Here is a 21,987-nt window from a genome sequence, read left to right as displayed (position 1 = left end):
CATGAAGTCCTTTGATCATTTCAATGCACTTTTTAACCATCCACTAAAGTATGTTAAAGGGCTTGGCCCAATACCAACTCAAATCCCCTATCCTCAAGATAAGGGGATAAGTATCTGATCAACAGGGTTTTGATTGTTGTGGGTCCCACCAGTCAGAGTAATGGGGACCCCCATTTGAATGGAGAGTTCCACTCTATGGGACTAATATACTTTATTAATGCATTTTATATTTTTAATAGACATTACCCCCCTAAAGCACACCTTTCCCTGTGCGCTTAAAATTGACTTTTCTGTACACTGCTGCCTTCTCAGCGGTGTACGGAGTTAACAGTTTCTCAATGGGCAGCACAGTGAGTATGGGCAGGAGCACACATTGCAGCTCCTTCCCGTGCCCCCCGGGGGTTTACTAAATCATGGCATAGCACATGGCTACCCTGTAATGATTAGCTGAGCAGAGCGGGCACCTCCCTGTACCTGCTTTACTAAGCTAAAAGTCCAGCATGTCGGCTTTTAGCTTAGCAAAGCAGACAGGAGCCCGCTCCGCTCAGGGCTGAAACAATTACTCAAATTAACTTGACACAAAAAAATTTTGCATGATTTGTTTGTTCCATGTGACCACAGAGTGCAAGTGAAGAGTTTGCCATTACTCACGCTCCGTGGTCACCCTCCTGCACGCAAAGTGCTGCACTGGATCCTGATGTACACACATCGTCAGGAAACAGTGCACATAAACACGCACTATGATTTGATGCTGTGTGACGTCAGGTCCGAGCGGGTGAAGAAGAGGATGGAAGATCTCTGGCGTGTCGGCAGCACCCCTATAGGAAAGGTAAGTATTTTAGGTTACTGGCACTGCGGCTGGACACTGATGGCTAGTAGGGTGAGTGGGCGAGCTGGTGGCATTGGAGGGGGAGCTGGTGGCAGCAACTGATGGCACGGGGGGTGCTGATGAGTTTTTATAGAAAACTGTTAATTTGTTTTTTCTTATTAGAGTACTCCATTAATGGTTGGATTAATCGGTAGAATACTTGATTACTAAAATAATCAATAGCTGCAGCCCTACACATGATTAGGGGCACGGGCAGGAGCAGCAATATACGTTATGGCCCTATTGAGAAAAACTGTAAACTCCATACACCTCTGAGAAGTCAGCGGTGTACAGAAAAGTCAAATTTAGATGCACAGGGAAAGGTGCGCCTGGGGCGGGGGGGGGGGGGGGTAAAGTCTATTAAAAATACAAAAAATGTTAATAACGTATATTATAAAAAATGTTATGGCATTAGGGACATTTTAACAAAAATGTAATCGAAAGTTACTCCTTAAAAAATTCAAATCGCCCACTTTCCCCAGTAAAAAAAAAATAATCACATCGCAAATGCCCAAACTATTAAAATAAACGTATTTATCCCATACAGTGAATACCATAATGGGGGGTGGGGGGGGGGGATCAAAATGGACAATTTTCTGTATTTTTCAATCACTTCACTCCCCTCCCAAAAAAGATTAGTGATTCAAAAAGACATGTAACCAGTATTAGGCCTCATGCACACGACCGTATGTATTTTGCGGAACAGAGCAGCTGGCCACTGAACAGTACTATCCTTGTCTGTAATGTGGACCATAATGAGACATGCTTTTTGTTTTTTTTGCGGACCCATTGAAATGGATGGTTCCGCATACGATCCTGCAAAAAAAAAAAAACGGGCACTGAATGAAAATGTTTGTGTGTATGAGGCCTTAGTCCCATTTACCAATGTTAGTCTACCGTGTGAATGATGTTAGAGTGACCTTTTTGATTGGTTCAAGTAACGCCATATCTATCAAGATTGCACAATATACTTTTGGAGCAACTGTCACACTGCCTCCAGCCATGTAATAGCTGTTGTATATTCCATGAATATTCTGATCCAAAAAAATGGTTGTAGTCTATAGGCATTCTCAGTACAAACATCATGTAGAGCGTTTTAAGCCTTGAAGAGGCTGCAGCACTCACATGAGCGCCATGTCCCTTCAAACAACTGATCTGTGAGGATGCGAAGAGTTGGATCCCCAGGGATCCAATATTGATGGCCTGCCCTGAAGACAAAAAATAAATAAATCTGGTAAACCCTTTAGTAGTGATTGTTCAGTAGGAAGGATATGGCTATTTATTTTTTATTCTCTTCATTTTTGTTATTTTAAGTGGAATACTTGCAATTCTGCCAGTAAACTCATGAAGATCTGGATTTTGGCATTACTGTTGCTCTTCCTTTCTCATTTGTAGATCAGGACACTGTCTGCCAGAGCTGCTGCTGCATTCGTTCTGGCCAATGAACACAATGTTCCATTACTGAAGCACTTTGCGGATTTATTACCTGGCATCCTGCAGGTGAGACCGCACTGAGCCTTGCTTAAATACATTTCACTTTTTATCCTGACCTGTAAAATAACTGATAAATCAATGTTGTCATGTTGATGTAAATGATATAATTCACATTTATGTATCCATTTATTTTAGTCAGTAAATGAATCCTGTTATCAGAATGACGACTCAGTCCTGAAGTCTCTGGTTGAAATAGCTGACACAGTTCCAAAGTATTTGAGGCCTCACTTGGAAGCAACGCTGCAGTTAAGCTTGAAGGTAGGCCTGGACCCAAGAAACATGCGTTAATTTGTAAAATAGTCAAACCTTTGCCAGTAATTGTATTTTCTATGTAGTTGTGTGCAGATTCCAGCTTGAATAACATGCAGAGACAGTTGGCACTTGAGGTCATTGTCACCCTTTCTGAGACCGCAGCAGCTATGTTGAGGAAACATACTAGTATTGTTGCCCAAGCTAGTAAGTACTGTTTCTATCTGAGTAGGATCTGCTGGCTAGGAAGTAGAAATCATTATCCATTTTTGTTTCTCAGTGCCACAGATGTTGGCAATGATGGTAGACTTGGAAGATGATGAAGAGTGGTCAAATGCTGATGAATTGGACGATGATGATTTTGACAGGTATACTCCTATGCATGTAGCATTAGGCAGTTTTAGAATGGTTACCATCTATTTTGTGTATTGACTTCACTTTGAAGCAAAGTTCTTGTATATTTACCTCATTTCTCATTGAATAGCAAAGTGAACACAGTAGACATAATTATGGAAAACTATTTGGACAAATAGAGTGGACTTATGCCATTATGGTGGATTAAAAATGCCACAAATTATGCAACTTTTTAAACTTCTTGCTACTTTTCTAAAGCAGGAAGAAAAGGGGTGGGGCTTAGCATGGCCTTCCGGATTTACTATAACTTGTGTTAGAAACAGGTGTCGGTTATAACTGAAGTATACGACGACTTCAGTTTCTATCGCATGGAGTGCCAGATATGCGCCTAATTTATTTAACCCCTCAGTGACCACTAATTCGCCTTTTTACTGACGTAAAAAAGGGGGTTTTAGCTAAATAGCTTTCTACCAAAAATAAATGTTTTGGCTAAAGTCTATAGCAAAATTGTTACCTATCACTTGCCCTACACTTTAGCAAAAAAAAAAAACTGGCAGTTATCCTTTAAATAAATTAGGCGAATCTGATCAAACCAGGTGACAGATTCCCTTTAATCAATGATTGCATGTAATTAAAATAGTGCATTAAAGAGGACCTTTCACCGATTATGACACTGTGAACTAAGAATACAGACGTGGAGAACAGCGCCCAGGGATCTCACTGCACCTACTATTTCATGGGCGCCGCTCCGTTCTCCCGGTATAAGCTCCGGTATCTCCGGCCACTAAGTTATAGTAGGCAGAGATTTCAGTTACTAAGTTATGATAGGCGGAGTCTGCCCTTGTTCTACTCTAGCGCTGGTTATTTTCTCCCAGGCTGTGAGCTCTGCAATGCGATTGGCCAGCGCTACAGAAGAACAAGGGCAGACTCCGCCTACCATAACTTTGTGACCGGAGATACCGGAGGGCATAGCAGGAGAACGGAGCGGCGCCCAGGGATAATAGTAAGTGCAGTGAGATCCCCGGGCGCCGCTCTACATTTCTGTATTCTTAGTTCACAGTGTCCGAATCGGTGAAAGGTCCTCTTTAAGGTCACTAAGGGGTTGAGAGGTTTCTACCAGATACCTACTTGTAACTTGACAGTCAGTGGTGTTTGAAGCGGATTAGTTTGATCACCAGTCATACATATTATATATAAAAGCACTTTCTACCCTTCTCCTCTAAAAACGGTCTTGTATATCCTTGTATCTTTCTCCCGTAGTCACAAACCGACCTCCTCTGCCTTATTGGAGAAGTAAAAATGCCTTGAATGTTAACTTGGGAGCTAGCAAGGCAAACTTCTCATCTTGGGGCTTTCTGTTTAGGTGCAGTCTAATAGAAAATTGCAATATGGCAAGCGTGCAATGTTTTAACTAAACACTTTGTAAGTAAATTGCTTCAAAAGCATTTTTATGTTAAAAACTGTCTCGTTAATGTAGCAATGCTGTAGCTGGTGAAAGTGCTTTGGACAGAATGGCCTGTGGCTTAGGTGGAAAAATTGTTCTCCCCATGATAAAGGAGCACATCATGCAGATGCTACAAAACCGTGAGTTTTTCTCTAAGATTACATTAAACCAACTTTTTAATTGTTATAGGAATATATATATAGCGCGTTACTGTGCCAGACAAACTACCTATGATATCTCAGATGAACTGCAGTATTAAGACTGTGTATTATTGGTCTGCTGGGGTGTTTTGGTCACTGTGCAAGAACACACGTCTATACTTATTACTAGTTTTGTATCACCTTTTATGTACAGATTAAAAATGTCTGTAAATGAGCTTCAGAGCACCCTCTTCCCACCATCCTTCCTGTTATTTTTGTCAACTTTGAAATAGTTTTTAGCTTTTTGAAAACTACCTAGGAACCAGTCTGACCGCCATTCAGCTTCCGCAGAGGTTGCCGGCCAGCTTCACACGTCTGTTTTGGTCAGTGATTTCCATCAGTGATTGTGAGCCAAAAACCAGGACTGGAGCATCCACAGACATAAGGTATAATGGAAAGACCTGCTCCTGTTATGTTTAGAGCCAAAACCAGGTGCGGCGCTAAACACAGAACAGGTGCAGATCTTTCCCTTATACCTTATGTCTGTAGAGGCTCCAGTCGTGGTTTTTGGCTCGCAATCACTGATGGAAATCACTGACCAAAACACTGACGTGTTAATGTGGCTTGAGACTACTTTAAAGGGGCTCTCCGGGAATTAAGAAAATGAAAATACCTAAATATCACTTTATTATAAATATATTCCCAAATACCTTTTCATTAGCTATAATGGTTTGTTTTGTCTAGGGAGCAATCATTAGGAGAAATAAAATGGCCACCGTCCTATTAGTACACACACAAAACCTGTCCTAATAACACAGGAGGACAAGTTACTTCACAACACTGAGCTAAAGAGCTGGTTTATCCTCCTCTCTGCTCTACTTGTTAGGGATTATGATCCTGAATACAGATGAGAACTTCAGCTGAATCTCTGAAGGAATGGAGCTCATTAGGAGACATGAAGTACAGAGAGGACGGACAGGACAGACACTGGTAATGGAGACTACATACAAGAGCTGCTGCTCATTAGTCACACCACCACCTCTATGTACTTCATGTCTCCTCATGAACGAATTGCTGAAAATAAACTTTAGATTGAAAAGTAGTTTATGGAGCAAACCCTTTCTATGCCAGTTTATTTTTCTCGCCCATTTTCCTTGGGGGACACAGACCTTGGTATAGCTCAGCTCCCTAGGAGGCGTGACACTAAGTAAAACTGTTAAGCCCCTCCTCCATCAGCTATACCCTCAGCCTGGAGATAGAGGCTACCAGTTTTAGCTTAGTGTCCAAGGAGGCAAGACACTCCCTGCTACTGCAGGGCTGTTTTCTCCTTGATATTTTATTTTTCTAATTTTGTTATTTTACTTTTTCCTAGGGATACCAGAGACGCATGGACCTCTCTGCTCTCCCTGGGGTTGAGCTGCGCCAGTGCCAATTTATCTGCACTGCTGCCTCCCCCACAGAAGCAATAGGAGGATCTGGGCAGCAATGGCTCCCCTACATCCCGCCAGCTAGGGGGTCGCCCGCACGCCAAGCCCCTCTACCAGCTTCCTGCCACTGCGGTGCCAGTGGCTGAAGGGGCGACCCTGCTGGAAGGAACTGAGGGTGAAGACGTCGTTCGGTGAGATGGCTATTCCAGCCCATACCCCGTCCCTATTTGCAGCACCTACCCCTCTGGGTAAGGGGGGCACCCGTGGTCGCTTATTCTGAGCGCTCAAGCAGACCCTCCCCAGCTCCCCTCAGGTTATCCTCAGCAGGGGGGCCGCCTTCCTCCACGCCGTTCCCCCCACGCTGCTTTCTTCAGCCCGGCATTCTCTCTCCCTTCCCGCCGCCGCCCGCTCCGTTCCGATCGGGGGGCGGGGCTTATGCCCGACATGGGCAGATCGCGGTGGAGCTTGTTTCTCGGCGAAACAGGGGACTTGGTGGCAGAGGGTCACCCACCTGGGCAAATCGCCGCACTCCAGGGGCCTGCGGGCCCTTTATTTTCTGGCATCTGGCTTCTTCTTAGCCCTGAGAGCATTTTCGGCAGCAGGGGGCGTGGCTTACGCGCGCGTCCTGTTGGGGGCGGAGCAAGCGCTGGAGGGGGCGGAGCTTGTTTTCCCCGCGATTCTGCTGAGATTTCCCGCGCTTCCTCACTCCTGACAGGAAGCTGAGACACGGTGGGGGACTCTAAACTCCTGTGTACATCGCTCGGCTTCTGTGGGCGCTATCTGCTGGCTCACTGCTGTTGCTGCTCTCTGCTGCTGCTGATCTGCTCCATCTCTACTCCTGACGTTCTTCTGAGGCACTGGTAGGACAGTTAACCCTCTCCTAACCCTCCTGGTCATAGCTGCTATAACCCTTTGTGGTCTCTGTATTAGAGTACAACCACCTTTCAGCATGTCAGATCCCACGGGTGCCCCCCAACCCTGGTACCATGCCTGTACCGCCTGTAAGGAACTTTTTCCGCGTGGACAATCTGAGCCGCATTGCCTTGCATGTCAGGCCCCGATGCAGGGCCCACTTCCCGCTGCGACCCCCGGTGCCTCTGAACCCCCTGACTGGGCTAGGTCTCTGTCTCAGGCAGTGGAAAGCCTTACACACGTAGTGGGCCGTCTCGTGGATAGACCGCCTCTCCCGCAGGCTGCCACAATCCCTGTCGCACCCGCTGGGACTACCGTTTCTGCCGCCCCCACTGGTTCCCTGCCTCCCAGCGAATCTTCCAGGGCCCGGCATACTCAGAAACGTTCAAGGGTTGAGCGCACATCTTCTCCAGATGCTTCGCTCTCTCCGCCATGCGTGCGAGCTCAGTCGAGTCTATCCTCTCAAAGGGATACGCTTTCTGAGGGAGAACTGGCGGATTCGGACGTGGACATGGACTCAGAGCTTCCGTCCAAATTGGCGTCCGCGGTGGGGCATCTTATCGCTAGCATCCGTGATACCTTTCAGATACACGATGACCCCCCCCAGCTCCGAACAGGCCGACGTGTCCTTTCTCCGCCCCAGACAGGCCTCCAAGGTTTTTCCCATACACGCTGATTTTTCTTCTGTGGTATCCAAGGCTTGGACCCGGCCTAACGTCCGCTTTATTACACCCAAAAAGCTGGACATTTGCTATCCCTTTCCAGCGGATTCTGTGACCACGTGGACATCCCCGCCTAAGGTTGATCCTCCCGTGGCTCGCCTGTCCAAAAGCACTACTATTCCGGTACAGGACGGATCTTCCCTCCAGTCTGTTGAGGACCGTCGTACGGAATCCCTCTCCAAGGCCATATTTACTGCCTCTGGTTCGGCCCTTAGACCGGTCTTTGCCTCCGCCTGGGTTGGTAAAGCGGTCTCTTAATGGGGTTTGCAACTGGAACGGGAGTTAGGGTCGGACGTCCCTGTTCAGGACCTCCGCTCCTTAGCCCAACTAATTGTTCAGGCCGGAAAATTCGTCTGTGAGGCCTCCCTTGATGCGGGTGCCCTCATTGCCCGTTCCTCTGCCCTGGCAGTTTCTGTCAGGAGGGAACTCTGGCTGAAGGTTTGGGCGGCGGACGCCGCTTCGAAACGCTCTTTGGCCGGCCTACCATTTACGGGTTCCCGCCTGTTCGGGACCCGTCTGGACGAACTTATATCAGAGGCCACGGGTGGGAAGAGTACTCTCCTCCCCCAGTCCAGGCCAAAGGGCGCCCCCCGTGGTCGCGCTGGTTCGTCCCGGTTTCGGTCCTTTCGCAAGACCACCGGGTCTAGACCCGCGGCCAGTTCTTCTTCCTCTGGCCCAGTCCAAGATAGGCGCAAGAAGCCGTTTTTTCGGACGCAACCTACCTGGCGCAAGTCCCAGCCTGCACGGGCTCCCACAGGCCAGCAGCCCTCTGCCTGAAGGTGCGCCCCCACCCACCCGGGTGGGGGGCCGCCTTCTCCTGTTCAGGAACGTATGGCGGGCCCACATCTCAGACGCATGGGCGCTCGAGATTGTATCTTGCGGATACAAGATCGAATTTGCGTCCATTCCGCCAGACCGTTTCTTCCGATCCCGTCCTCCGCGGGATCCCGTACGAGCGGCCGCCTTCTTCGCGGCTATTCGCTCTCTAATGGACAAGGGTGTCGTCGCCCCCGTGCCTCCGACGGAAAGGTTCAGGGGGTTCTACTCGAACCTCTTTGTGGTTCCCAAGAAGGAAGGCTCAGTGCGACCGATCTTGGACCTAAAATGCCTGAACCGTTTTCTCCGACTACAGAGATTCCGGATGGAGTCTCTCAGGTCCGCAGTGGCCTCCCTGGAAAGAGGGGATTTCATGGTTTCGATCGACATTCAGGATGCATACCTCCACGTTCCGGTTGCTCCATGTCATCACCGCTTCCTGCGCTTCGCGGTGGGGGACGATCACTTCCAATTCGTCGCCCTTCCCTTTGGTCTGGCGACGGCTCCTCGGGTGTTCACCAAGGTCCTGGCCCCTGTCTTGGCCCTTCTACGTTCAAGAAGTGTTTTTCTTCTCCCATACTTGGACGACATCCTGGTCAAGGCACCCTCCTTCTCTCAGGCATCCGGCAGTGTGGACCTCACCCTGGAGACCCTGACGCGGTTCGGTTGGGTTATCAACCACCCCAAGTCTTCCCTTATCCCCTCCAGACGGCTGATCTTCCTGGGGATGCTCCTGGATACAGAGTTGACGGAGGTCCGCCTCCCGTCGGACAAGCGTCTGGCCCTTCGCGGGTCGGTTCAGTCTCCTCCGTCATCGCCGCCCTTCCCTCAGATCCAGCATGCGGTTGTTGGGAAAGATGGTTGCCTGTTTCGAAGCGGTGCCGTTCGCACAATTCCGATCCCGCACCTTTCAGAGGGCAATTCTGTCGGCCTGGGACAAATCACCGGGGAGTCTGGACAGGACCTTTCTTCTGCCTCCCCTGGCTTGGGCTTCCCTCAGCTGGTGGTTGCATATCCCTCTAAGGGGGAAGTCCTTCCTCCCACTGAACTGGCTGGTGATTACCACCGATGCCAGCTTACGGGGGTGGGGGGGGGTTTTCCCTCCCCGGTCCGTCCAGGGCGTTTGGTCTCTATCGGAGTCCAGACTTCCAATCAATATTCTGGAACTGAGGGCGATTTTTCTGTCCCTCAGACACTGGACCCATCTACTGAAGGGCCACCCTGTTCGGATCCAATCGGACAATGCCACGGCTGTGGCATACATAAACCATCAGGGAGGCACTCGCAGCGCTGCAGCGATGCAAGAGGTGTCCCTCATTCTCCTCTGGGCGGAGACGCACGTGCCGGCCTTATCTGCGATTTACATCCCGGGGGTGGACAACTGGGCGGCGGATTTCCTCAGCCGGTCCACCATCGACCCGGGAGAATGGTCCCTGCACCCAGAGGTGTTCGAAGCCCTTTGTCTTCGCTGGGGTCGCCCCGACGTGGACCTCATGGCTTCCAAATTCAACCACAAGGTCCCCCTATACCTGGCCAGGGCACGGGACCTGAAGGCATACGGCGCCGACGCGCTCGTCCTTCCGTGGCGCGAATTCTCCCTTCTGTACGTCTTTCCTCCTTTTCCCCTCCTGCCACGGGTTCTTCGGAGGATCGCGGCAGAGGGCGTTCCCGCGATTTTAATCGCCCCGGATTGGCCCCGCCGGTCTTGGTACGCCGACCTAATGTTGCTGTTGGCAGACGCACCGTGGCCACTGCCCTCCAGGGAAGACCTTCTCTCTCAGGGACCGATCTTCCACGAGCATTTAGGCTCGCTACGTTTGATGGCGTGGCTATTGAGACCGCCGTCTTAACGCGACGGGGTTTCTCCGCGGACGTAATCCGCACAATGATCCGTGCTCGTAAGCCTGTATCCTCTAGGATCTACTATCGGGTTTGGAGGTCCTATCTGGGGTTCTGTGAGTCCCGGAGCATCCCTCCTCTCCGATTCTCCCTTCCCACACTCCTGTCCTTCCTCCAGTCGGGTCTGGACCTGGGGCTGAGCCTCAGTTCTCTGAAGGGACAGATTTCGGCGCTGTCTATTCTTCTCCAGCGTCCCCTGGCCCCTCTAGGGCCCATTAAGACCTTCTTACAAGGGGTGGCTCACTCTGTTCCGCCGTACCGCCCTCCAGTTCCTTCCTGGGACCTGAATGTGGTGCTCTCGGCGCTCCAATCCGCCCCCTTCGAGCCTTTACGGGAAGTCTCCCTTCGTCTTCTGTCCTGCAAGGTCATCTTTCTTGTGGCCATCACGTCTCTCCGACGGGTGTCGGAGTTAGCGGCTCTTTCTTGCTCCGACCCTTTCCTGGTCTTCCACCAGGATAAGGTTGTGCTTCGGCCTGTCCCGACCTTCCTGCCAAAGGTGGTTTCCGCCTTTCACATCAATGAGGACATCGTCCTTCCGTCGCTCTGTCCCTCTCCTTCCCACCCCAGAGAACGGGAACTGCACCGTCTGGATGTGGTCAGGGCGTTGAGGATTTACTTGGAGGTCACCGGATCCTTTCGGCGCACGGACTCTCTGTTTTTGGTTCCGGAGGGTTCGCGCAAGGGTTTGGCGGTCTCCAAGGTGGCTATTGCCCGTTTCATTAAACTGGCGGTGTCTGAGGCTTATCGAGCCAAGGGCAGAGCTCCGCCTTTCGGCATCACTGCTCATTCCACCAGAGCAGTCGGTGCTTCCTGGGCGCAGAGGCATCGGGCCTCGGCTGAACAGTTGTGCAAGGCAGCCACTTGGTCCTCTCTGCACACTTTCACAAAGTTCTATAGAGTGCATACGCATGCATCAGCGGATGCTGCTTTGGGCCGCCTGGTTTTGCAGGCAGCGGTTTCCTGATGCTCTGGTGGTGTTCCGCCTTGGGTTTGTGGTCCCTCCCTTCTTGGACTGCTCTTGAACGTCCCAAGGTCTGTGTCCCCCAAGGAAAATGGGCGAGAAAAGGAGATTTTTGTATAACTTACCAGTTAAATCTCTTTCTCGCTCTTCCTTGGGGGACACAGCACCCACCCTTCTGTGTTTGGTTACAGGGTTATGGTCTGGCGCCCCGTTGGGTTGCTGGCTGGTTGTTCCTGTTATTGGTTGTTTTCCTTTCACTACTTGGACACGCAACTGGTAGCCTCTATCTCCAGGCTGAGGGTATAGCTGATGGAGGAGGGGCTTAACAGTTTTACTTAGTGTCACGCCTCCTAGGGAGCTGAGCTATACCAAGGTCTGTGTCCCCCAAGGAAGAGCGAGAAAGAGATTTAACTGGTAAGTTATACAAAAATCTCCTTTTTTGCTAGAACAGTTTTAATGCTGTTTAAAAGAAACAAAGAAAACATAAATTATTTTATTAGTTACTCACTTATATAGTGCTGACATATTCTGCAGCGCTTTACAGGCATTAGCATCACGCAGTTCTCGATTACTAGGTCTTTGGAGTGTGGAAGGAAACCCAGGCAAACCTAGGACCCCAGCACTGCAAGGCACCAGTGCTATCCACTGAGTCACCATGCTGCATAGGCTAAATTATGAAATACACACACAGGCACCTTCATTCAGTTTTCTGTCAAGATCTACCAGTAATTGTTCATAAAAATTATTATTAGAACTGTGACCCAAGTTGAAATCAAAGCTCCTAAAATGTAAACGTGCCGAGTGCATACAGGCCTAAATTTGCACCCACGTGGCCTCCCGCCTATGTCTGGTTGGCTAATTCAACCTGCTGCCTAGGTACTAGCTTCTATACAGCTGGATAGAGAAGAACATTCCACGGCACTCCCAGTGTTATGATCAAAAATAGTGTTCTTTATTCACCAACGCGACGTTTCAGTCCTCTCACTGGGACTTTTCTCAAGCAGTGATACATAACAATGGTGCTAAGTACATATATATATATTTGAGAAAGACTGCATCGAGACGGTTGAAACGTTGCAGAGGGAATAAAGATCCACCTTTTTTCACTTTACCTGGAGTGCTGCCTTATCCTTTTGATGCTTATCAACATATAGCCGCCTGAGCCCACGGCTGTGAGGACGTGCACCGTTTTTTTGTCTTGTGCTGCTGAGACCCGCATTTTCTATCTATCTATCTATATATATATATATATCTATATGTGTGTATATATATATATATGTGTATATATATATATATATATATATATATGTATATGTATATGTTAAACTAGATAATACATAATTGTCAAAAAAATAATAAAACTTAATTTAAATACATGTGATACTGCCTATCAATCCCAAATGTAATGATGCATGATTCCTATTAAAATATATATATATATCCTCCATCCAGTGACATAATTGATATATTAAAAACTCGTGCACAGCCTGATTAAAAACAAAATTGAGAACATAGCAGATTACTAACCAGCATGGAAACTCCACATGCGTTCGGCGTCAAACAAAGCCAACTGCACATGTGCGGAAGTAAAATAAATAACCTGTGGAGCGCAGGAAGTGGTGATGTGGTGGAACACACCTTTGGCCATCAGCTGACCGCCACGTGAGCGCAATCCGCCACATGACCGTCCTCCCCGGCATACTTGGGCTCATGTCATTGATCTCCTCTGACTATAGATGTACACCCTGTGCCCCCCATACTATATGTGGACCCGTAATCCAAGTATCAGACCACTGGGCCTGCAATTAGTTAATCCCCATAGAAACTAAGTACAAACAAATAATTATCCCACTGTCTAGAAGAAAGTAAAGAAATTTAAAGAATATTATCACATAGGCACCCAAATTATACATAGGAGACCAACATCAATGTCGTGCACCATAATTTAAGGGTCCATTCACACGTCCGTTTTTTCTTTCCTGATCTGTTCCGTTTTTTGCGGAACAGATCAGGACCCATTCATTTTCAATGGGTCCTGGAAAAAATCGGACAGCACAATGTGTGCTGTCCGTTTCCGTTGTTCCGTTCCGCATGTCCGTTTAAATATAAAACATGTCCTATTATGTTCCTGAAAAATCGGATCCTGGTACAATGCAAAGTCAATGGTTCCGCAAAAAACGGAAGACATTCGGATGTCATTCCGTATGTCTTCCGGTTTTTGCGGAATCCGTTCCTGGAAACACATAGCAAATTTTTATTTTTATTTTTTTTCAAAGAAATCCAAACAACTTTATTTGATTATTGAAATGTATACATGTTTCCGTTTTTTGCGGATCCGCAAAAAACGGATGACATACGGAAACATTTTCGGGAACAACGGATTCGCAAAAAACGGACCGAAATTCGGATTATAGAAAAATACTGACGTGTGAATGTAGCCTAAATCCGTATTCCTTTTTCATAGATAATTTTCACAGGAACAATGCTGCTTTTATAAGAAAATATTTCTGCTGTCTAACAATTCTGCAAGAGAAAATAAAAATATTAGTCTATTCGTATAATCAAACATCGTATTTATAGCACCATAGATCGAATAGTACACAGTCTATGTAGCGGGCGGATTATAATGCGGAAGGAGATAATTAAGTAAATATCCCTGGTTTACAGTCCACATTCAAGCCATGGGGGCGTAATGTATTTAATTTAGTTATCCACTGGATTTGACGCTTCTTCAAACTGCTTGTCCTATTTCCAACTTTACGGGAGATAGGAATATGGTCGTCCAACATACACTTGAGTTCACTCTCCCTATGTCCATAATCTATGAAGTGTTTTGACACAGGTAGATCCATCCGACCTTTCCGGATGGTATACCTGTGTTGATTCAACCTTGTTTTAAAGTCCAAGGTTGTCTCACCCACATATAATAGTGGACAGGGACACCATAGTATGTAAATCACATGTTAGAGAATGATTTAACCTATGTTTTTGTAGGGAAGATGTATCCGTAAAGGTGTTGCCTTTTTGTACATATTTTTTTTTATACAGTTTAAGCATGGAAAACAACTTTTTTTTTTTTTTTTTTTTGGGGTTGAAAGAAATGTCTGTCGTACACTTTTTTGCGGGGACCAATATCTGCACAAAATAATAGAACTCAAGGGGCAGTAGACTGAAATAAAACTTCGCTTTTAATAAACAGGAGATAAAATAGCCCCTACTAGACAAACAACGAATAAGACATGCCCTGTGGGCAACTATACACACAGAACACAAAAAAAAGTCACTAGTGGAACAAACAGATAAGGGGGTCAGAAAAGGGCGGCGGGATTGATATTAAAGCCCACTAACCCTAGTACCTCCCTGCTTGTCCTGTGACTCCCTACAAGGTATCCAAAGAACAGGGTCCAAAAATGCCCCGCAAGGGGTGGCAGGCAGGAACTCTGATCCTAGGTAGGAAACCCCGATAAGGCCCTATTCGATTAGTGACTGAAAAAAGGCAGAGTTCACACCTAGACATCAGAGGAGGTCAGGGTGGGTGCATACTTAAGTGTCCCGACGCATTTCTTCGGTTAGAGCCCCAGGATTCTTCAAGGGACACGGGGCTACGTGTTCGTCTAAGTCAAACCATGACTAAGCCTGTGGACGAAAACATGTATGTCTAATAATACGTCACTAGAACAATAGTCAGATGGAAAAAGACTATCTGACTATTGTTCTAGTGACGTATTAGACATACATGTTTTCGTCCACAGGCTTAGCCATGGTTTGACTTAGACGAACACGTAGCCCCTTGTCCCCTGAAGAATCCTGGGGCTCTAACCGAAGAAACGCGTCTGGACACTTAAGTATGCACCCACCCTGACCACCTCTGATGTCTAGGTGGTGTTGTACCCCCCCCCCCCCCCCCCTTTTTCTGTGTTCATTATTGTACGTTCTGTAGTATCTCAAAGTGTGAACTCTGCCTTTTTTCAGTCACTAATCGAATAGGGCCTTATCAGGGTTTCCTACCTAGGATCAGAGTTCCTGTCTGGGCCACCCCTTGCGGGGCATTTTTGGACCCCGTCCTTTGGATACCTTGTAGGGAGTCACAGGACAAGCAGGGAGGTACTAGGGTTCGTGGGCTTTAATATCAATCCCGCCGCCCTTTTCTGACCCCCTTATCTGTTCTGTGTGTATAGTTGCCCACAGGGCATGTCTTATTCGTTGTTTGTCTAGTAGGGGCTATTTTATCTCCTGTTTATTAAAAGCGAAGTTTTATTTTAGTCTACTGCCCCTTGAGTTCTATTTTTTGTTTTTTTGAGCAGTATATCAGGGAGGCTCTGACTGCCCCTCCTGTAAGACCATTACTTGTGCAATATCTGCACAAACCAATTTATCACGCAAATTAGGTGGTCTGCGGTAGGACATTAATGGCAAATTGCCAAACTCCTCAATATCTTCAAGACTATTTTTAACAATGGACCAATGTTAACAATTTTTCTGATATTTGGACTATTTTGGAAAAATGTAGTCACTAAAGGAATCCTGTCCTCACATTGTGATCTGTGCTTTTCTTTGAATAAAGACTACTATACAGCTGGAGATAGAACATTTAGAAAGCTGGAGTGTAGAGTGAGAGCTGCAGGTAGATGCATCTTGCCCTTCATTTGGATCTGTGATTGAGCTGTATCCTGGATAACCTCACAATCTCTATTGTAATCTCTTGTTTTAAAGCTTAGTTTCTTAAGATGTGCATACACTCAAGAAAACCACTCTTTTCCTATCCTCCCATACATATGCCAAGCATGTATATGTGGTGAATGAAGAGAGCAGAGAAAGCATCTACCAGACACTTCTGGCAGTAGCCTGAGCACAAAAGGATCAGGCATGCCAAATGTCTCTACTGACATGACGTCGGCAGGTTTGGCTTACATAGCTCTGTGTATGACCAGCTTTTAGTTTTAAAACTGGTTCAGACACATCTCTCTAGCTGGCATACAGCCTGAGATAGAGCCATTAGTAACAAGTATGTATCTCGTATGTCCTTGACTACTGAGGTGTCGCCCTGTGAGATGTCTTTGGCACGAAAAGAGTTGAAGGTTGTATACCTTGTATAATAATCCCATACACAAGTGGTTTACTGCACCTTTTCTAGGTAAGTGTTCTAAATTGTACAGTTATATTCTGTGTGGCTGGGAGACCAGTTAACATGAATGTATTTATTCTAGAATCATGTTTTTGATGGCAAATGCTTTGTGAACAATTTAAAATAGTACTTGTGTATTGTCTTTTACTACAGCTGACTGGAAGTACAGGCATGCTGGTCTTATGGCATTATCAGCCATTGGGGAAGGTTGTCACCAGCAGATGGAGGGCATCCTCAATGAGATGGTTAACTTTGTATTGCTCTTCCTTCAAGACCCGGTAAAAATGTTTTCAGTGCTTTTTTTTTTTTACAAAAATACATTTAGAAAATCTTACATACTCAATGTCAACATTTTATTAGAGAGACTCAGAATGTGGCCAATATGCTAAGCAAGATCTTTTTGTGTTTTTGAAGCTCGTTTTGGTCCATGTAGACTAGTTATTGACAGCATGACTCAACAGTTCTTACCATCAGCTAGAAGTGCACTTAAAGTTGCCACTTTAGTCATAATTATAGGTTACTTATTTATATAACCCCTTTCTGACATTGCAATTTTTGTGTTTCCGTTTTTTACTCCTTGCCTTCCAGAGCCTTTACATAGCAGTATGAGGGCTTGTTTATGTGGGACAGGTTATACTTTCTAATGCCACCATTTCATATTTCATAAAATGCAGTAGAAAGCTGAAAAATCCAAAATGTTTTATGGGTTTCGTTTTTACAGCAATCACTATGCGGTAAAACTTACCTGACCTAATCAGTCTCTGAGTCGGTATGATTACAATGATACCATATTTGTATAGTTTTTCTTGTGTTTTTGAAAACTTTGGAAAAAATATATTCTTTCATTGCCATATTCTGACCCTTTTTAAAGTCATGTCTATGAAGCAGTCTGAGGGCTCATTTTTTACTGGATGATCTGTAGGTTTTATTGATACCGTTTTTGGATGTGTGACCTTTTTTTTATTCCGTTTTTTCGGAGGTGAATTGAAAAAACTGAATCAGTAGTGGAATTTTACCATTACCATATACAAAGAGATTACAATCCAGTGCTGCCACCTGCAGGCCTGAATTGGAATATACCAGTTAGAAGCCTAGTACAGGCTCTGGCTTATTACTTCAATGGAACGCTTCCCCCTGATCTGAGCCGGGGGGGAAGTTCCACCCTGGAAAGTGTGCACTTCTGGGTTTTCAACCTCTCAAATGCCCGGGTCACATTTATTACTATGGGTCGCTGACAGTAGCCCTGGGTGTCTGCTGTGTGAAACGGCAAGCACCTGGTAACTATGGTGCTTGTGTTACTCTGGAGCAGGCAACATCTTGAAAGACCTGACATCTGCCATACATATACAGGCGATATCAGGAAAGAGTTAATGTCCCTGCTCCTGTTATCTTCTGTAAATTTCTATGACCGTGTTTCTGCCCAATTGGCTCCAGTTCCAAGCACGTCCTGCTGGCTGTGTGCACTCCCTTTCAGTGTTCTATTCTGCGCATTAGAAATGTTTTAATGGCTACAGTGTCCAGTCCTTATAGATGCCATTAATAATTTCTACTGCACAGAATTGGATTGCAGGATGTGGCATCTGCGCGTTATAACACTGAAGGGGAGTGCACACAGCGAGCAGGATCGGTTTGGGACTGGAGCCATTTTGTTTGACGTCAATTAGAGGGGCCAGCACAAGAGCAGGGACGTTAAATGAGTAAGTAACCTGAAATTGTAACAAAGTGGCCAACTCCTTTAATTTCCAGTTGCAGTCAGTAGTACTGTTCACTTTGTCAAAAATACTAGAAACCTAAGTGCACATAAGTGCTTTCACGTGATACTAGTTAAACATTGCATTTTATTTGTTATGAGATTTTTGGTAAAATGAAATTAACTAGGTGTGTGCAACTTGTTTGATTCTTAGCATCCTAGAGTGCGCTATGCTGCATGCAATGCTATTGGACAGATGGCAACTGACTTTGCCCCTGCCTTCCAGAAAAAGTTTCATGAAAAGGTAAGGCAGCCTGTACCTGTACATAAATAGCTTATAACTGCTATACAGTGATTTCAGGGGTCAGCAACCATCTCTTACCACTATCAGTAAGGTCCCTTTTCACACGAGCGAGTTTTCGGCGCATTGTGCCCGCACTGAAACCCGACTTATTCATTTCAATCTGTTTATAACGCATCACTTCTGCGTTTAATGAAAATCGCAGCATGTTCTATATTCTGCGTTTTTCACGCAGCCCCTTTCACTTCTATGGAGTCAGGGCATTGCATCTGCAAGTAAGTGCTGGTGCAATGCGTTTTTCACGGATGGTTGCTAAGAGATGTTATTTGTAGACCTTCAGTTTATCATGCGCGTGAAAAAACGCATTGCACCGGCTCGGAATAAACTGAACGCAATTGCAGACAAACCTGACTGAACTTGCTTGCAAAATGGTGCGAATTCCACTGAACGCACAGTGAACACATCCGGAGCTCTGCTGCTATGTGACTTATATGCAGTGTGAAGGAACAATGTAAGTCTAGGGTTTCGTTTTTAGTGTTCGCTAGGACTGTAAAAAGTGACATGTTCTGACTTCAGGTCAGTAATATTATTATGGAGATTCCAATCTTACATTCCTTTTTTTACTATTTTTTTTATCTTATGGCTGAGCTGTGTGAGGGCTCATGTTTTGCAGAGCGATATGAAGTTTTTATTTAATACCATTTTGGGATATGTGACATTTAAAAACAATAAAAAAAAGTATTAACTTTTTGGGGGGGATGCGTGGTGGCCAAAAAATTATTCTGGCTCTGGAGTTTTTATTTTAATTTTATTTAATATTTTACTTTTAGGTCATTGCAAGCCTACTGCAAACCATGGAAGACCAGGCTAACCCTCGAGTCCAGGCCCATGCTGCTGCAGCTCTTATTAATTTCACTGAAGATTGCCCCAAGTCACTCCTAGTTCCTTATCTGGATAATTTGGTTAAACATTTACATTCAATTATGGTGGTCAAATTGCAGGAGGTATGTTTTTTAGCTACGTAGGTTGTTAAGTAGTATTCTGCTTCACAACTTTAAAGATTCAAACTATAAAATTCTTTTGTTTCCGTTTTGTTCTGAGCAGTTAATCCAGAAAGGCACAAAGCTGGTTTTGGAACAAGTGGTGACATCAATAGCCTCTGTTGCTGACACTGCTGAAGAGAAGTTTGTTCCTTATTACGATATGTTTATGCCCTCCCTGAAACATATAGTGGAAAATGCCGTGCAAAAAGAGCTACGCCTTCTCCGAGGGAAAACCATTGAGTGCATAAGTCTTATTGGTCTAGCTGTTGGTAAAGAGAAGGTAAGTGTCACGCTCATGCACCAGGGGGAAATTCTTAAGCATTTCTCTTTTGGTTGCATGGGGTTTTATGGTACAGAATAACTTTTATATGCAATTTACAAGGCGTCAATGGTTCTTGCAGTTTATGCAAGATGCGTCAGATGTGATGCAGCTGCTGCTAAAGACTCAGACAGACTTCAGCGAGTTAGAAGATGATGATCCTCAGGTATGTAATATGTTTTGAAAAGGTGTTTTTTTTTTTTTTTTATTCACACACATGCTGATAACTCTAAACTGAATAGTGACCATGGACTTGGATACTGCATCAGGGTTAACTTACTGAAACCGTTGAAGGATGTATGCCAACAATGAAATTCTTGGTCAAACCCTCTGGATTGTCAATTCACTTGGTCCTTTGTTCTTCCAGATTTCATATATGATATCTGCATGGGCACGTATGTGTAAAATCCTTGGAAAAGAATTCCAGCAGTACCTTCCTGTGGTTATGGGACCTCTCATGAAAACCGCTTCCATTAAACCAGAGGTGGCTCTTCTTGACAGTGAGTTTTAGATCTTTTTTTATTTCATGTTCAGAAAAATTGATGACTTTGACATAAATTTGTTCAACATAAATGTTTTTGGAATAGATATAGATTATATTGCAGGTGAAATCTGTTTCCACATAGGTACTTTTTAGATTTATGGAAGTTCTACAGTCCCCTGTCCACAGGTTGGTGGGGGTCTGACCACTGTGACCCCCAGCGATCCTGGAATGTGAATGTAATGGCACAGTGCTTGGCAGTATTTCCCATAGAGAATGAATGGACCTGCATCACCCATGCCTGACCTACTGCTCTATCAGAATGGGGTGTGGGTTCCAGCTGTCAGTACCCCAGAAGGAACATCCCCTTTGATGTGCATTTTCTGTTTAGATTGTAAAGCTTTATTGTTCAGTACTATGTATGGATCCTACGTGGACTTAACTATTGCAAATATGGAATGATTGGCAACCCAAACTGTAACCCTCTCCCCCTAACCCAAAACTACTTTTGTCATAGTGAGTGTATTAGTTTAAAATTTTTAAAACTTAAACCTTTTAAACATGATATGAAGAGTTTTATTATACTGGTTTCCATTTTTACAGCTCAAGACATGGAGAGCATGGGTGATGATGATGGATGGGAGTTTGTTAATCTAGGAGACCAACAAAGTTTTGGAATCAAAACTGCTGGACTTGAAGAAAAAGCAACTGCTTGCCAGATGTTGGTGGGTATCACATGTACACAGATGTATTTTGTCACCTGTGATTTCTAATACCGTATAAACCAGCCTGATCTCATGAAACCACTTTGTAAGACACATCTGACTAGTCTTCTCTTCTGCTCCTGGCCGATGCCTCCTCCTGTCTGTCTGGTGGCTATAGCCAGAAACAACACTTCCAGAATGTGTATCCCAATAGATTTCTGCAATTCTCATTCATCTGAAGGAAGCTAGTAGAAAATCATGGGGAGAATGTATTTAGCTGCAGGGTCAATTTTTTGGCATAAACACTTTGCTCTTAGGTTGCGATTACGCTTACCCCTTTTCTGAAAAGTGATCAAGCTTAGTAGAAGGGTCGCTGTCTCCCATAGCCCAGAATACTTGTGATAATTTATACAACTTTCTGGCAAATTATAGCTCAAATCAGCATCTTATAGCTGACCATAGATTTTACTTTCTGACCTGGAGTGCTAGACATGCATCTAATTTACTAAGACTCTTACACCTCTAAATGAGTTGGGCACATCCCACTCCAATGTAAACTAGATAGACTGACATAGGAAACTCTAGTCCCCTCAATGTGCTTTATGTAGGGCTGCAACGATTAATCGATGTAATCGATTATATTCGATAACTGGATTCGTTGTCGACGAATCCAGTTATCGAATAATCGCCGATTCGTTGCTATTCGGACGGGCGGGCGGTCGCTGCATCTTTATTTTACCTTTTTACAATGACGCTCCCGCTCCTGTAACAGCCAGGCAGAGCGGACGGCGGCGTAACGTCACTCACTCACGTGACACGCCTGCTCCGCCTCCTTCATTCATGAAGTGGGCGGAGCAGGCGCGTCACGTGATTGAGTGACGTTACGCCGCCGTCCGCTCTGCCTGGCTGTTACAGGAGCGGGAGCGTCATTGTAAAAAGGTAAAATAAAGATGCAAGCATCGGGGCCGGGGCTGTTAGGGGGAAGGGGGATCTGTCTATGGCACTGCTATGGGAAGGGGGATCTGTGCACTGTTATGC

At 45.7% G+C, this 21,987-nt stretch overlaps 1 protein-coding gene across 1 annotated transcript in view; it reads left to right on the top strand.

Annotated features, from left to right (window-relative positions):
- Positions 1-21,987, top strand: part of IPO5 (importin 5) — a 58,442-nt gene that overhangs the window by 23,819 nt on the left and 12,636 nt on the right. The window contains 12 exon segments of the mRNA XM_044284782.1: positions 2,264-2,368; positions 2,498-2,620; positions 2,698-2,818; positions 2,892-2,979; positions 4,443-4,549; positions 16,565-16,689; positions 18,316-18,405; positions 19,233-19,406; positions 19,507-19,725; positions 19,847-19,930; positions 20,132-20,264; positions 20,849-20,970. Of these exon segments, the coding sequence (XP_044140717.1) occupies positions 2,264-2,368; positions 2,498-2,620; positions 2,698-2,818; positions 2,892-2,979; positions 4,443-4,549; positions 16,565-16,689; positions 18,316-18,405; positions 19,233-19,406; positions 19,507-19,725; positions 19,847-19,930; positions 20,132-20,264; positions 20,849-20,970 (1,491 nt within the window).

The sequence above is a fragment of the Bufo gargarizans genome, chromosome 3 (genome assembly GCF_014858855.1).
Source record: "Bufo gargarizans isolate SCDJY-AF-19 chromosome 3, ASM1485885v1, whole genome shotgun sequence".
Taxonomy (NCBI): domain Eukaryota; kingdom Metazoa; phylum Chordata; class Amphibia; order Anura; family Bufonidae; genus Bufo; species Bufo gargarizans.
Note: the sequence above shows the minus strand (reverse complement) of the source record. Positions and strands in the feature narration are given on the sequence as shown.